Source organism: Homarus americanus, unplaced genomic scaffold, assembly GCF_018991925.1.
Source record: "Homarus americanus isolate GMGI-L3 unplaced genomic scaffold, GMGI_Hamer_2.0 scaffold32583, whole genome shotgun sequence".
Taxonomy (NCBI): Eukaryota; Metazoa; Arthropoda; class Malacostraca; order Decapoda; family Nephropidae; genus Homarus; species Homarus americanus.
The window spans coordinates 11,035,672-11,052,777 of NW_024713129.1; the positions used below are offsets into that span (position 1 = coordinate 11,035,672).

At 38.7% G+C, this 17,106-nt stretch overlaps 2 protein-coding genes across 2 annotated transcripts in view; one reads left to right on the top strand and one right to left on the bottom strand.

Moving 5' to 3' along the window:
* LOC121867003 overlaps window positions 1-10,188 on the top strand; it is a 104,894-nt gene extending 94,706 nt beyond the window's left edge. Inside the window, exon 8 of the transcript XR_006089074.1 lies at window positions 10,155-10,188. The gene's annotated coding sequence lies outside the window, so the exon portion shown is untranslated. The remainder of the gene's footprint in view (window positions 1-10,154) is intronic.
* LOC121867018 (U-scoloptoxin(19)-Tl1a-like) lies at window positions 845-8,122 on the bottom strand. Its single transcript, XM_042366767.1, has 5 exons — window positions 8,027-8,122; window positions 5,858-5,931; window positions 5,574-5,608; window positions 2,832-2,967; window positions 845-1,808 (listed from the first exon to the last, which is right to left on the bottom strand). The coding sequence occupies exons 2-5, from the start codon at window positions 5,922-5,924 to the stop codon at window positions 1,678-1,680; spliced, it is 369 nt and encodes a 122-aa protein (XP_042222701.1). The 5' UTR covers window positions 5,925-5,931; window positions 8,027-8,122; the 3' UTR covers window positions 845-1,677.
* Window positions 10,189-17,106: the final 6,918 nt, after the last annotated feature.

Consider the following 17,106-nt stretch of genomic DNA (forward strand, 5'->3'; position numbering starts at 1 on the left):
TAATGACCCAAAAACTTCAGTTCATTATCAACATACACACCCAGGTCCTTTTCATAGACGGCGTCTATTAATGCAGTTTCTTAGTCCAGATGGGACATGTGATACGCCACCTTACTGTTGGTACGACCCAAGTGCATCCTCTTATACTTCGTGGCATTTAATTCTTACAGCCATTTCTTCGACCACTCTTGAAGCTGACGGAGATCTTTCTGTAGTTCTTCACAGTCCATTTGGTTCTTAATTTCCCTGAATAATTTGGTATCGTCCTCAAATACTGTGTTTGTATGGATGAATGTATAGCTTCTGGCATGTCATTTATGAAACAAACATCCAGCACCTTTAGTAATTGTATTAAGCAGGAGCGTCCCGGCATAAAACCATGAAGGGAGTCCTTTACCAGGTTGTTTCGTAATGGATGTTTCACCATGGCCACCCTTATAATGCTGTATCAAGCCTGGTGTCAACGCGCCTCAATACAAGGCACTCCAGCACTGATGAGAAAGTAACCCGAGAGTGAACCCTCAACAGGAGTGTACTGCAGGTGGTGGTTGGTGAGAAAGGAAGAGGCGGAGGACTAAAAGATTGTTTAATTAGGGAGAGCAAGGATGAAAGAGTGACAAGAAGAGTTGGATGCCATAATTGCTAAACCTTATTGAAAACTTCAGTAATGTCGAATGCAGCAGAGGCTTAGTATACAGTGTGTTGTATCCACATTGTATCTGATAACTTGTCAGGATTTCAAGCAGCCTTAAAATATCACTCGCTTGTTTTGTCAGCAGGAGTGAACCGTTACGTCATCAGTCAGGGTTCGTAGTGGATAACACAAAGATATTAAAAGATAAGACTTTGTTACCGTTTATTTACTGTTAAATAAAATAATATAAAACATTAGTCACACTTAACTCTAAGATAAATAAGAAGACAATGAAACTTTTTTGTCCTTTTCATATACAGTACAAGAAGCTTTCATTGGTAGGAGAACAGCATTCAGTAAATGTGGTCGGGTCTATCTGATATAACAGGTGACCAGAGTTGAAGAAATCCGCCTGTTGTGGTTGATGACACAAGCAACCACATTACGTCAGGTGTGATAGAATCTGTCATCACAAGGAAAGATTTCGTGGTGGTGGTGCCTCAGAGGGTACAAATATAAGGGTTAAATGGGAAGGACACAACAGACCTAACCCTGAAGATGCAGTTTCCCTAAATGTCCCTTGGGGTATTTAATTTTCTAAGGGTTAAAACAGGGAGATGCGGTAAACTAGACCCTGGACCTTAGGTTTCCTCTAGGGTGCAGGAAAATACAGCAAAACTGACCCTTAATATCCATCGAGGCGTTTACTTCTTCAGTTAAAGTAGGAAGAGTCGGATGAACTTGACCCCGAAGACGCTGGGGCGTTTGGTCTCTCTGGGAATAGATTTCAGTCACCAAACAAGAAAGTTCGCTTCCTGTGTTCAAACTGAGTCACGGGAATGAGTCTCCGAACTGACTTACCCTGACTGTTTCATCTCTGGGGTCGATGCTGCTTCATTTTGGGCGGGGATAACTTTTGACCCCGACTGTAGTACCAGGCCTTGTCCTGAATGACTCTTGGGGCACAATGTTCTAAAGACAAAGGGACCAATTGACCATGAGCCCTGAACGACCCTTGGAACGTAGAGACTGTCAGGAGTTAGTTAGTTTACAAAGATGCAGCAGACTTGGCCCTGAGAACACTGGCCCTGGGCGTCCCTGGGGGCTCGTCCGCATAACTTGGTTTCCACACACTCCCCTCCTCGCTCCTTGCACCTCACTATGTTGTCTGGCACTGTGGGTGGAAGAGAAAGCTAAGCTCATATATATGTGTGTGTGAGAGAGAGAGAGAGAGAGAGAGAGAGAAAACAACAGTTATTTCACCCAGGCAATTGCAACATAACAAGTAACGTCATGATAGGTGAGTGTAAGATAAGGCACTCCCTAACCTAACCTAACCTAACCTAACCTAACCAGATTTATCCTTGTCTAACCTAACGTACCATAACCTAGCCTTACCCCTTTTAACCTAATCAGACTAAAACTTACCTATTTTAACTAAAGCTAATTAAATCCATGAAGACTAACCTATTCCAATTAAATCTACCCTATCCTAACTCCATTAAACCTAACCTAACCTAACCTAACCTAACCTAGAACAATCTAACGAAACTTAAGCAAAATAATCCTAACCTAACCAAACTTAATATATCCAATCCGATGTTAAATTAACAGGGCCTTACTAAATCAAACCTAACTTAGCTTAATTTAATCTAATCAGAACCAAACCTAAACTAGCGTAATTAAACTTAATAATGGTAATAACACTTGAGTAAACCTTATTAACTTTAGTAAACTTCAAATGATGAGATTTTGTCCAGTGGAAGACAAACTGGTAGAATTTTTGTCCAGTGGAAGACAAAATGGTCGAATTTTTGTCCAGTGGAAGACAAAATGGTCGAATTTTTGTCCAGTGGAAGACAAACTGGTAGAATTTTTGTCCAGTGGAAGACAAAATGGTCGAATTTTTGTCCAGTGGAAGACAAACTGGTAGAATTTTTGTCCAGTGGAAGACAAACTGGTAGAATTTTTGTCCAGTGGAAGACAAACTGGTAGAATTTTGTCCGATTGCAAATTGTCCAGTGGAAATCTTTTTGGTATGCTTTTGACCATTACTAAGTACAATTGACAATCATTTAGTCCAATAAGAAATAATTAGGGGGAAATAACACCTTTGGAATTATGTCCTAATAACAACAAAAGTTCCATGCAATTATGTCCGCTGATTATTCTGTCCAGCACACAGTTGGACACTTACCGGTAAAACAACATTCAGCCCCCAAGTCTTTCTGGGCTGGACATAAGCCTTCTTCAGGGTGACGGAAATCTGGGGGACACGCTGAAGCCAGTCCACACAGACCGCCCTCCTTAGCACACGGTAACTCTGGCACGAACTATGGGAAGACACGGTATATATTTAAGAGAGAGAGAGAGAGAGAGAGAGAGAGAGAGAGAGAGAGAGATAATTGGAGATATAAAAGATAATTAGGTACGTGGGGAAATGGAGAGAGATATTGGATATAGGAAGGGAATTAGTGGATAATTAAAAAGAAAGGGAGAGAGATAAAGGGCAAGAGGAGAGATATAGAGAATATGATTGAGTGTAATAGAGAAATTGACTGAGAAAATAAAGAGAACAGGTAAATAGGCTTGGATGGAACAGGTAGAGGGGACTGGGTGAATAATCATGCAGTAAGAACAGGTAGTGGGGCTTGGGTGGACAGTCATGCAGAAAGAACAGGTAGTGGGGCTTAATTGGACAGTCGCGCAGACAAGAGGTAGTAGGTAAAACGTGAATGGGACTTGAGAGAAGAGAAGAGAAAAATGGTATTGATTGTTAATATGTTTATTTGTGTGGATGTTAATAAATTGAGGTTTTATGGAAGAACATGACAAACAAAAGGTTTAAAATATACAATAAACAGAGATGATAAGTTACATAAGGAGAAGAATCCCGGAGTGAACACACAAGTTAACAATGGGTCAGGAAGTATTATCAGTGGATATAAGGGAGCTGGTATTGTAAACTGCTGGTTACAACACGCACAGATTTCACATACATCGTCTGGTCCTGGTAAGTCTACCCAGCTCACACACAGGGTGTTGGTGAGAGTTCTTGTTTCTCACCTGGTGTTAGTGGGGGTCTTAACTATGGACCTGGACCCGGATTCACTAACACGACAGTTATGGTGACAGCAATTTTGTCCATATATCCAAAAGATATGGAACTCGTACGAACTTGGTCATGGATTATTCAATAAAAGTTCATACAGCTACCGCAAGTTACGTTTAGTTCAGTAACTTGACGCCAGAGAGCGTTGGTGTATTTGTGTTGATTCCTCAGTAGACCAATCACCGTGTCCGGAATAAAACACTCTGGAGGAATATTAACCAATCACAAGTTACCCAGCTGATGAAACCTAAACAAAGTCACACGTGAGAAGATACGGAGGGTCAAGGTGCAAAGAAAAAGCGGTTTAGTTTCTCCGATGATGAGGTTTTCGTGATAGTAACTGAGGTTGCTAAAAGGAAAGGCGTGATCTTAGGAATACTTGAATCAACTCTCACGACACAGACGGAAAAAATCACAGTTTGAGGTGTCATCACTTGTCGCCTTGAATGCAGTCACCCACGACTTGAGATGCAGTAGTGCGATTTTTTTTTTTGCCTCAGGCCATTTGCAAGAAATATAGAATATAAAAAAAGACATGTAAACCTAATAATATTTGTAATGTGATGTGTACATGTGTGTGTACATGTCTGTGTGTAGAACATTTCTCCAGTTAATTCTCACAGTTAACTAAAGTCGCCGAAGCCGTAACTTTCTCAACCCAAACACTCAAACCAGCATGAGTGTGTGTGGATTAAACAACATTCTGTTTTAAGTTCCAAACAATTACTTTACCATCAGCCATCAATGTGCGTCTTGGTGTTTAAACAGTGTTCACGATGTCACCTTGAGAAAGAAGATGGAAATATATAAGACTATTGTGTATACACAGGTCCCTTTGTTGTCTTGTAGTGTTGAGACATTGAATTGAATCACTGTAGTTCCTCGTCTAAGCAACAGATGGAGTTAATTATAATATAAGGAATCAAGTTATTATTTTAATTTGTTATGCGATAATACTGAACTAATGTCTTTCAGTTATTATTTTAGTAAGTAATAAACACAATCATATCAATATTTCCAGCCAGTAATTCCCTCAGATGGTCGGCAACATCAACAGCCCTAAAACGCATTACCCAGAAAAACTTACTAATATCCGACAGCGTTTATTTATGAGAAGCTGTTAACGAAAAAGACTCACTCAGAAAAACATTGTTAGTCAGCCTAGGAAGTCAATAAGTTACTAATATATCTACGACTACCGAGAAAAACGGAGTCATTTCTCGGGATAACTATTATTTCTTGTGATTTTTGTCAGAGTTGATCCACTTTTAACCGGATGATCTACCATCCCTGGGTGGGTAATTTATCTCGCTACCAGTCTCTTGTTATGAGGCTGACGTGGGTTAGACAATGGGAAAAACCCCAGCGACCCTGAACCAATGCAATGAACAACTCACTGTCAGCGGCGTCACCATGCCATATACCGCCACCACCTTACACCAGAACCTCCTCCTAGCTGTACGTGTAAATAACAACGTGACATTTAGTTATATAAGACAAATTGTTACTTTTTCGAGCCTGGTGTCACTTCTAGCTGACTTTGCAAACAGTTAACGTCATAAATTCCTGTGAAAAAACAAACAAAGATGTATCCGTGTTATTGTAACCTTAGGAACATGTTTGTATTGTACACTAATAGGTGCAGTTATGTATTTAATATTGTTGTCTGAAGTGTGTTAATTATGTATGTATGAATGTATGTATGTATGTATGTAAGGATACCAATATGCTTTAGGCACGCCGCAAAGTTATATCACTGCGCTTCAACAAGTAATTACTAGTCATCAACAATTAAAACTAAGAAAGATACGTGACGCCCTGACTTACCATAATAGGCTCAGTATGGTCGTCATTTCCTTCATCTGTAAATAAAACACATTCTTAGTACATAAGACTATATTATAACATTATGCTGATGATTCTATTTCATTCATTTATATACTTCCATGATTATAGTTACGTTTTTATACAATAACCTACTTTGCCTTTACAGTACAATACTTTTTCGTTGTATGATAATTTTTGTTACACATAGAGAATCTTTTATAACCTTCTAAGTACTAATGTTTATTTCAGGGAGTTTAAAGTGATGTGTGATGTGTGATACTTACAGACGTGCGGGACAGCGGCACTAGCCACCGCCCATGTCACCACCATTACACTTAACTGGTATTTCATGTTGTTTCTAGGAATAAAAATAGAAATACAAATAGTAATAATATCTTTAATCTGCTTTGAGGCACTAGTTGAACAATAAGTAAAGAGAACAAGATACAAATATATGTGTTAACTAATCATTAATTGTTCTTTAAAATATGTCATAATATTCTCGAAAACAAACAGAACATTTTATAATTTTCCTTAATAAAAAGCAAGAACACTATGACACAGATGTAGCAGAAACTAGGGGAAAATTTATGGTAAGAAACTATTTGTATGGAAGGAAAGTTTAATATGTAAAGCTTTAAAGAAAACACGACTTTCTTCACCAAGTGCGTCACAAGCGTTCGTGCGTTTCAAAATGCTGCATCAACCAAGATAATCTCCAACATCCAGATTCCCAAAGCCTCGTAAGTTGAAGTTTTGGGACGCGTTTAAACAGTAAGAGTTGAGGCGCTTTTACGTGGTGAGAGTTAAGGTGCGTTTACGTGGTGAGAGTTAAGGTGCGTTTACGCGGTGAGAGTTAAGGTGCGTTTACGCGGTGAGAGTTAAGGTGCGTTTACGCGGTGAGAGTTAAGGTGCGTGAGAGTTAAGGTGCCTTTACGCGGTGAGAGTTAAGGTGCGTTTACGCGGTGAGAGTTAAGGTGCCTTTACGCGGTGAGAGTTAAGGTGCGTTTACGCTGTGAGAGTTAAGGTGCGTTTATGTGGTGAGAGTTAAGGTGCGTTTACGCTGTGAGAGTTAAGGTGCGTTTACGTGGTGAGAGTTAAGGTGCCTTTACGCTGTGAGAGTTAAGGTGCGTTTACGCGGTGAGAGTTAAGGTGCGTTTACGCGGTGAGAGTTCATGTGCGTTAGTAACTCATTATTCCCAGGACGAACACCAACGTATAGTACTCCCAAACACTTGCCTACTCTCACTGGTTAGTTGGCTCTAAGATACCCTCCAGACAGGTCCTTGCTGACGTTGTATGCAAAATAAACAGCAAAGAAACATGGGTGCGGAAGGAGAGAGCTAGATGCTTCGTATGCTCCCTTGACTGGAAGATCCTGGCATATACTTAAATCTTTCAACTTTAGGTCAGTCACTGTTTGAGGTACTTTTAATATATCAATTCATTATGATCTAAAAGAAGGGTTAACTTAAATAAACTTATCCGTGTCCGCGTAGAGTGAAGTTACACCCAGTCTTCAAATTGGGATACCATTAATACGGTTAATAGCCGTATTAGTATCCGTAACATATCCGAATTCGGGAAATCCCAGCCTAGATAATTGTAAAAATCTGTAACTTGGGTTTTTCCTCACCGAAATGTAGCAATGTTTACTTTTTTCAAGCAAGACGATCTGATAAAATCTCTCCTACCCAAGCGAAAATTACCATGGGATCGTTATGTTATGAGTAGTCTTGCTTGCAATAAAAAATGAAATGAAATAGAAAAGAAAATGATTTAGCAGTCGTTTGCGTTCGTGAAGTTTTCTCAACACGGAATATGATGATGCTTCAGTGTTGAAATGTGGCTCGCTGCATCGCTTTTTGTTTACATGTTGACGTGTTCAAAGACACGTGTGACATCATCAAACACTGGCCAATGAAGCAGTTGCATAATTTAACAATGAAAAATATAAAATTTTAGAAGAAGGGTGACTGCTTAATGTAGTACAAAATTTTGTTAAGTGATGAATGTTTGAATGTTGTCTTTTTTTATTAACTACTGTACACCCAAGGGCGGTATCCGATGACCTGCGGCTAATCACAACGTAAAGAAATACGAGAATTATTATTTATTTAGAGCAGATTTTTCCCAAATGGTGGCAAAGTTAAGGATACAATTTAAAGGGGGGTTACCAAGAGAACCTCATCTAGCACAAGGTAAAAGAGAACCTCATCTAGCACAAGGTAAAAGAGAACCTCATCGAGCACAAGGTAAAAGAGAACCTCATCGAGCACAAGGTAATTAAGACTTAGTGGACGATGCTTAAATACTTTCGATGTCGAGGTATCTAAATATAGTTATTTTGTGTTTCAAGAAAAAGTAAAAGTAAAAAATATATTCGTGGAAGGCTCGTACAATTTAATTTTCCTCGTAAATGGCATATTTACTTAACCAGCAATAATTCTTACCTTATGAAGAAAAAAAACAGCTCTTGTTATATGTGAGTAACGTGCACTCCCTCTACCTTAGCGATACCAAGCGATCACTGCTGGAAACTCACTGCTCTCTCACCATAATAAATGCTGTGGGCTTGGTGTAGGTGCCAGATGTCGCTAGAATCATTCACACACAAGAAAAATTTTGACAGTGGTGACAATTTTAACACTACAACTAGGTTTGTCACATCCCTTGAGTCAGAGAAACAAACTGATACCAGGTGTTATTGTTGAGAAAAAGAGAATAAGATGATCTGTTTACAATTAAGCGTGATTGTCAACGTGAAGCGAAAATCCTTTGTGAAAAGTTACCCTGAACAGTGACCAGTGACCAAGGCCGTGTGGTATACGTATGGTTGGATACATGTTGTGTTGGCTGGCTTCCAGTTGTATGGTTAACCTACCTCACACTCTCTCTCTCTCTCTCTCTCTCTCTCTCTCTCTCTCTCTCTCTCTCTCTCTCTCTGTGTGTGTGTGTGTGTGTGTGTGTGTGTGTGTGTGTGTGTGTGTGTGTGTGTGTGTGTGAGTGAGTGTGTGTTTTAAACTCCCATCATCATTAACTTTTCTGTCAGCTAAATGAACATCCCCCTAACTAAAGTAGAAGCCCGGTGTAATTGTGATATTTGATGTAAATCCTGTACGTTAGCTTTATAAATCAGGCAAAAAAAGACTTGAATAGTATGAGGTGTGGTTAATTTTAAATATCGGAACGCTATCATTTTGGCAGCTGAAGTTAGGTGTAAGTTTTGTGATTTCCAATACCGTAACGATATCCTCTGGCACCCGAAATCGTAAATCTCACGATATCGGAGCAATGTGGAGATAAGGTTCAAATACCGATATCTCACAACGTATGATATCGGAGCAGTGTAGCGATAAGACCAACATTATATTTAACTATTGTAAAGCATTGTATTATTTTTTAACTTAACTAACATACATTTCCTTTCATTGTATATAAAGTACTGTATCACTACATCACCGACCTTGTCTGTGAAAGTCGTGTGGTGCAGTGGAACGTAGCGTCGATTTATTGTACTGTAGGTAGAAAAAAAAAAAGATCACCTTGACTTAGTTCTTCACCTCGGAGGAAAAAAAAAACATTTCAGTCTTTAAATATATCTACTTCTTTTGGTAAATAGATATAATAGTTAGGTGTAAGGATACGACCACTAGACCCGAGACAGCACACGCTCGGCTGCAGGGTTAAAGCTGTCAACAGTATAATTATTGTGTTCGTGTTACATATATGGGGCTGTTTTTGTCATGAAGGTGTTATAGTCATCATCATAATTATCGCCAGCAGTTTTCGTTATTATTATCATTTATTATCATTAGTTTTATTGCTGAGTTTATTTACTCTTTCTTATTCATAATTACACTCCCAGACTTGGCCTTGGTGACAAAAATGTATATAAAAACAGTCGGCCAAATATATATCAACTGTTGCTAGCGAGTTAACGTGATAACTTTCATTAGTATAATTTAACATCACAGCTTAATAATCATTATTATACACATATAACTTATTATTATCATTATTATTATTATTATTATTATTATTATTATTATTATTATTATTATTATTATTATTATTATTATTTTATCACTACGCTTTGATAATTAACGTCTTAAATTTGCGTATTCTTAAAAAGTAAATATAGATGTCATCAACCATAATTGTGTAATGAATCAACTGGGTTATTTTTCTTGTGGGTGTTGACCAACTAGCGTCACATAGTAGCGTGACTCACAAACAGTACAGGGTGGTGCGTGAAGCAAGCAAGGTCTGTGTGGAAACATGATATGGTACACCTCCCGAACTGAACAGTACGCGTTGTAATTTACATTGACCGAATTATTCTGTCGAAACTCAATTACCAGAGAATTATAACTTTGAATTACCTAAAGATTTGGTGTCCAGTTTATTTCTACCTGAATGCTAACCTAACCTAACCAAACGTGTTCGAGTATGGAAGTTCCCGCGACCCTTGAGATCATGAATATACAGTATGTACAATACCTTCCTTTCCTCTTCCTCCTCCTACTTCTTCGTTCCTCCTTTCCCTTCCCTCTCCCACTTTGGTATGTAATTTGACAGGTCTCTCTCTCTCTCTCTCTCTCTCTCTCTCTCTTAGCAACAACTCCACACGACGAGACAACGACCATTATTAACGTTGATTGTGTAGTTCTGGATTCAGTGGAGTGTGCAGTGGTGTAGGAGGGGAGGGTGTGAAGGTTATATGGGGGGGGTAGAGGTTAGGGGTGAAAAGGTGGAGGGAGGGTGAGAGGGAAAGGAGAGGAAGTGGGAAGGGTAGTAAAGGGAGAGGAAGTGGGAAGGGTAGTAAAGGGAGAGGGCGTGAGAGGGGGAAGATGTAGAAGAAGGAGGGGGAGGGATAGGATGGGAGGAAAGGGGATGGAGGGGGGAGGGGATAAGGTAAGAGGGATGGAGATAGAGGAGGGAGGGAGTCATCCATATGTTCTTATAGTCATGTGATTCTATTTATCTACCTACCTATCTTTTTATCAACCTACCTATCTATTAATCTACCTTTTTATTTATTTACTTTATATTTGTTCAGAAGGCGTAGAAAGGAGTAAAAGTATATCCAATTTATTACCGCAATATATATATATATATATATATATATATATATATATATATATATATATATATATATATATATATATATATATATATATATATCATAATCTATTTCACGTCTTCTTATCTGATTATGTTTCATTTTCTCTTAAATAAAAAATAAAAGTAATATTTACACCTACAATATATATATATATATATATATATATACACACAGTATATATATATATATATATATATTTTTTTTTTCTGGACGTCACAAGGAAAAAATATCTGTACAATGCAGACCCTTGCTGGCTGTCCGACCTTGATCGCGAGTGACAATAAGAGAAAATTAATTGACACACTCACCAAACACACACATACACACACACACACACAGCCCTGAATTTTTTGTAAAGATCAAGAGTTACAAAATAGTGTATTGTATTGTACTTTCTTTCACTTAACCTCGTCCTGTTTCTCCCATTTAAATATTACAAGATATTTTAAGCATTAGCCCCTCCCCCTTCCCTCCTCTCACGGTTCCAGGAATAATAAAGATCCTGACAACTGTTGTAAACATACTGACGTGGAGTTTCCTGTAAGAATTAAGAGAGAGAGAAAGGGAGAGAGACAGACAAATGTATTAGCGGTCAGTAAACATTACGTAAGTTGACCTGTGTAGAAATAGTCTCTAAATTGAAACTGACTTTGTATTAAATCGTAAAAGGAAAGGTCAATTAGGTACACTGGCGTCTCACTTTACTGGGCCAAAGTGTGTGAGGAAGGAGGGTTATAAGATACAGAGGGTCCAGACAAAAGCCCCCCCCGGACAAAATCCCCCTAGGTTTAAGTGCAAAATAGGAAGAATGCAAAACAATATATTCTATATATTTGTTCTGGGTACAAATAATAATGACGACATAAAGTAAATATATAAGGTTATATAAATCTTATGTCATCATTATTAAGTGTCACTAAATAGGGGTATATTTATATATATCTTCATCCTCTCACCTCATTCTTTGGTACACGACTTTCTTTACATGGAAGGCCTAGTAGACTTGTCGTCGCATCCAGCCACCACCTCATGGAGTACTTTCCCCAGTACAGCATAGTAGTGTGGTGGTAGTGAAGGAAAAGCGACTAAGAGAAGTATTCCTCCCTTGTTTCCATCACCACAGTTATGTAATGTCCACCAGTCGATCATTAACGGGAAGGATCGCACCATCAGCCTATGAGTGAGCTGTACATTTGTTTTCCCTGAGCTTGTGGGGCATGACCAGCCAACCAACCGGAAGGTCATTGAAAGTATCATAAAGACTCATTAGGCTCTTGAATCAACAGCCCCTGTTTAAGGATTCTCGTGGTGAGGCTCCAAGATAACGAGTCACATAAGTCACAAAGGAATATCAACAGTGTGTCAAGAACCTGTGTCTGGACTGTGTGAATGGGAGGAAGACCTTGGAGGAGCTTCTGAAAGTGTAGGTCACAGCTTCAAGTGGCAGTAAAATGAACTATAAATGAACCTGAGGACTTAATGAACTCTAGAATATTATGCTTTTTTAGTCTGATTTTCCTAGATACAGTATGAGGATCCTTTTATAATGCTAATTTTTATGGTTGTGTAAATAATGCTGTGCCTGTAAAATAGTGAGTTATAAATGTGTGCTACTGTATAATCCTTAAAATGTTGACTTTGACTAGATACGGCAGCAGTATCCTTTTCTAATGTAATTTTTATAGTCGAACAAATATTTCCTTTTGCCCTACACTCAAGGTATTGTGCAGTACGTGCAATATACCGAAGCACGTAAGCAGGTGGTGGTATAGTGTTATTATTATCTTAGCAGAAAACGCCAGAATATAAATCCAACAAGCAGCAGACACACGCAACCTACAGTTGAGTTAACGGGTGGGTCCCAAGCACAAAGTAAACAGGCGCGGTTGTCTGCGCCAACGTGACGTCAGAGAGGTGTGGAGTCGGGTGCCTAACGTTGAACAGTGACTAAGGACTTTAAATCACTTGAATGCTTCATTGCTGATTGAGTGCAGGAAATCACCAGGGAGATGTGAAATATACACTCTGAGAATCCCGGTTGACGGAAGAGAGACGAGTGCCGAGGGTTGGAAATGCTCGGGTATGTTAGAATCTGGTCGAAGAATCGGTTATATATTTTCGCAGTTTCCATTTTCCTCCTACTCTCACTCCTGAACATACTTCTTCACGGTCTGGGTTAAAAATTTGAAATAGTAAATAGTTTATATTACTTATGAAGATTTTGTTCTGAGCTAAAACATTTTGTTTTTGTTTTTGTGTGTAAGAGTGATTGAATATTAACATTAACTTTGAAACCTGTGGACGTGACAATGAATACTTATTTTCTAGTGATTTCTATCGAAATTTGTCCTCCCAACACATTGTAGCCTTAAATACGTCAGCTTCTGCATTATGTGAGGCTCTCCCTCTAGCTGCAGGTAACACGCACACACACCACAAGGTGCTGGCTTTAAACCTTAAAGTTTTATTTATAAATAATAAATATTTTTTGACATGTGATAATTTATGTATTCTTTATAATAGACAAGAAATACACGTCGTTGTATCTTATGTGTATATATATATATATATATATATATATATATATATATATATATATATATATATATATATATATATATATATATATATATATATATATATATATATATATATATATATATATATATATATATATATATATATATATATATATATATATATATATATATATATATATATATATATATTAGTAGATTTTAAAGAACTTATCAACCAATCACAGTACCTCTAGAGTCAAATTCATGGCCCTAGGCCAAATGTGCCCCTTGGGATTGTCAGGTGTGGCCCCGCGGGATGACGGTAAAATTTATCATCCTGTGAAATTATGATAGAAATAGATAATAATCATGTTTATTTAGTAAAATCAATTTTACGTACTTAAGATCAGACAAATACAAATGAGGTATTCCTGGTAAGCCAGGTAAGGCAATGTGTGAAACTGTAAACTTCAATCCTGCAAATATGTGATATAGCACTTGCGTTAGCCCTGAAGAGGGTAACTAAAATAAGAATTGGCCCTGGAAAGGTTATGAGTTTGACACCACTGCTCTAGACACTCACCAAGCAGTGACGCTACCCACAGCCCTTTCCTACCAAACTCCAATAGTACCGAACCTTTAATTGTACTCCCCAACCATTAATCCTGCATGATTATTATTACTATTATTATTATTGTTAATTATTATTATTATCAACACGTATTCATTATCAATTACAACTAGTCATAATATAAGTAAAAATATATATATTATCTGACGGAAAGAAACTAAATCAATGTCCTATTTAAAGCACAAATTAATATTTTCTTTATATATTTTTCGAAAGATATAACCCCACCATCTCTATTGAAGCACTGGACTACAAAGTCCTCAACAGTAAACTCATAAGGATGGGTGTTGTCATGACCGCCATTTTGGATGACATCACCATTGTGCAGCTCAACAACCAATCACAGTTACCCTCCAACTGTGACGTCATATAGCTAGTTTTCTGCGCAACAACCTTTATTATGAATCGCTGTTGACTACTTGGTTCAGTAGACGTTACGCAGGAAGGGGGGGGTTGGAACTTGTTGCTCTTCCCCCCCTCATTTCTCTCCCTCCCCCTTCCTTCCCTTTTCTTTCTCTTTTTTCGTTTTTAATCTCAAAACAAAACATGAAACTATACACTTTCATCCTCCCCAACCTTTCCCCAATCCTTCCCAAATAAAAAATAGGACTGCTCATGCCCAGGATTCCCCAACACTCAATAAATAGTCTTCCCCAACTCTCAATAGTCTTCCTCAACTCTCAATCGTCTTCCCCAACTCTCATTGGGGAAGGCTACTGTAGATACATGAACCCGATAATAAGTAAGTCTCCCTTTAATTTAGTTTCACACCATTGTGATTCCTCATAAACATCATCTCCCTGTACCCCACTTGCAAGTTGCTTGAGAAAGGTTCGTAAATGAGTCATATCATTCCTCCAGGTCGATTATCCTGTTCTTGTACAACAGTTCTACAACACCTGCTATATCATGTTGATGTACCTCCTGTAGTGTTTCAAACTCCTCTCTCTTGTCAAGGAACGTGTCAGTATTAATGTTTAATTTTAGTTTATTCTGTGTACATGAATTTTAAGGCGGAATTTGTTCTTGGTAACGTCTCTGCTCTTGGTAGTGACTCCGCCCCCCTCCATTCTCAGCAGCTGCAGCATTTACTAAATACATTGTATTTTGTGGGTGTGGTTAGAAATGTCATTGTTTACCTGGCGCTCGCCTTCCCCGGCTCTGTGCTGGCGCTCTTGCTTCCACTACTCTCCCTCTAGATATAACCCGTGTACAGTTGTCAGCAAAAGTCCTCTGTGGGAGAACTTTTGCTGGCAACTGTACACCCGTCCCCGTTCACATTCTGTCTATTAATTGCTGATCATATAGTTTTCAAAAGTAACCCGATTATACGTGATCATACTTTTATCTAGATGTATATACCTGTTTTTAATAAACTGATATGTCAGGTATTTTCTTTCTTTCTTTCACCCCCCTGGAAAAAAATTATGCGGACGCCAAGGCTTGCCAACAGTGTGTAACAGAGAGCCAGTACAGTCCCTCAGTGCCTAATACCTCCCAAACGGCTAACAGGCCGATCAGTGGCGGGGAGGATAAATTAAAATAAACTACACTAAAATAAAATACGGGTACTTGCTCTATCATGCAACCATAATAAAAAATAAAAATAAAGACGTCCTCCCATATCAATGTTTCATTTTCTTTTATTGCAACAAAGAAAATGGGAGTAAATAAACAGTTTCATGAGTTTAAATGCAGGACCTAAACGAATTTGAATGAGATAAATACGGAGATTAAATGAGTTTGAATGAGTTTAAAAGTGTTAACGTAGTATTAAAGAGACCAACAGAGTATCACTTTAATTAAATGGCCAATAAAAATAACAACAGTAATTAGATTATAGGTCATTTCCGGGGGAAACCAGACAATGTGATGTAGTCGCAGCCAGAATTAGGCTAGGATACAGACACATCTGGCAAGTTAGTAACGCTGTTGTGGGGTTTTTGGTTGTTTGGTTCACACTCAGGATGGGATGGAGAAAGGAAACTCACAATGTGCGCTCATGTATACATGTTGTATTGGATGTACAATGCAGCTTGGTGCTGGGAAGGCAGCATGGTTACAAGCGTGATGTAGAGAGAGCTGGTTGGTGAGGATGCTCAGAGGAGGACAGCTTGTGGGTCGCCATGCTCGCCGGCGGGAGCGAGGACCGCCAGGCAGGCGGAGGAGGAGGAGGTGTTGCTGGCTGGTTGGTGTAGGTAGAAAGAGAGAGATCACCACGAGGTCAGGTCTTAAATAGCGGGGGGTAGGCGTGGCTTAGTAGTTGACCCCCGCTCCGTGATGTATGGCGGCGCTGGTTGACCTAGACCACGAGGCATACACTGGGGAATTGGTGGGGTCGGCTACTCAGCGACAAACAGCGTTTGTTGGGGAGAAATCCACTACACTGTACACATACCGGAACACTCAGCATGTAAACTTTGTGATAAACCTCTAAAGCATACACTTGAACACCATATTATTGAATGTGACACTGTCAAAGACTTCAGGCCACCTGACTTATTGTATCTTGAACTATGTAATTACTACATTGAATCTGGGGTGCTTAAGGACATTTGCTAGCCCACACTGATTAGTCTTCAATTAGAATATGACTCCAATGTATGTGATCCACTGACCTATATATACTGCTAATGAATATGATGTATTTCCTTCTTTGTGTACGAACTTCTGTCCTGCATGGCAGTGAACAGTGGCATTACCCACAAGAATCTGGTGCCCCTATTATAGAATGGATATAAATTCACTAGAGTCGGTGCAGCGAAGAATGACAAAAATGATTCCGGGACTTAGAAACCTTCCATATCAGGATAGGTTAAAGAAACTTAACTTGCATTCCCTAGAAAGACGAAGAGTGCGGGGAGATATGATAGAAGTATTTAAGTGGGTGAAAGGAATCAATAAAGGGGATATAGATAAAGTTCTTATAATATCCGAGCAGGATAGGACTCGGAGCAACGGATTCAAGTTAGATAAGTTTAGGTTTAGGAAGGAGATAGGAAGAAACTGGTTAACAAATAGGGTGGTGGACAGTGGAACAACAACAGCTTTGTAGTAAGTGCAGGGAACTCTGGAAGTTCAAAAGGAGGCTAGATAAGATTCATGGATGATAGAGTGGTAGTAACTCTCGACAGGGAGCTTCACCATGCACAGGCCAACCGGCCTATTGCGAACTCCTTGTTACTATATGTTCTTATGTTCTATATATAGTGTCCAATGAATATAATTAAAATAACTTTGTGGCTAGGAACTCTG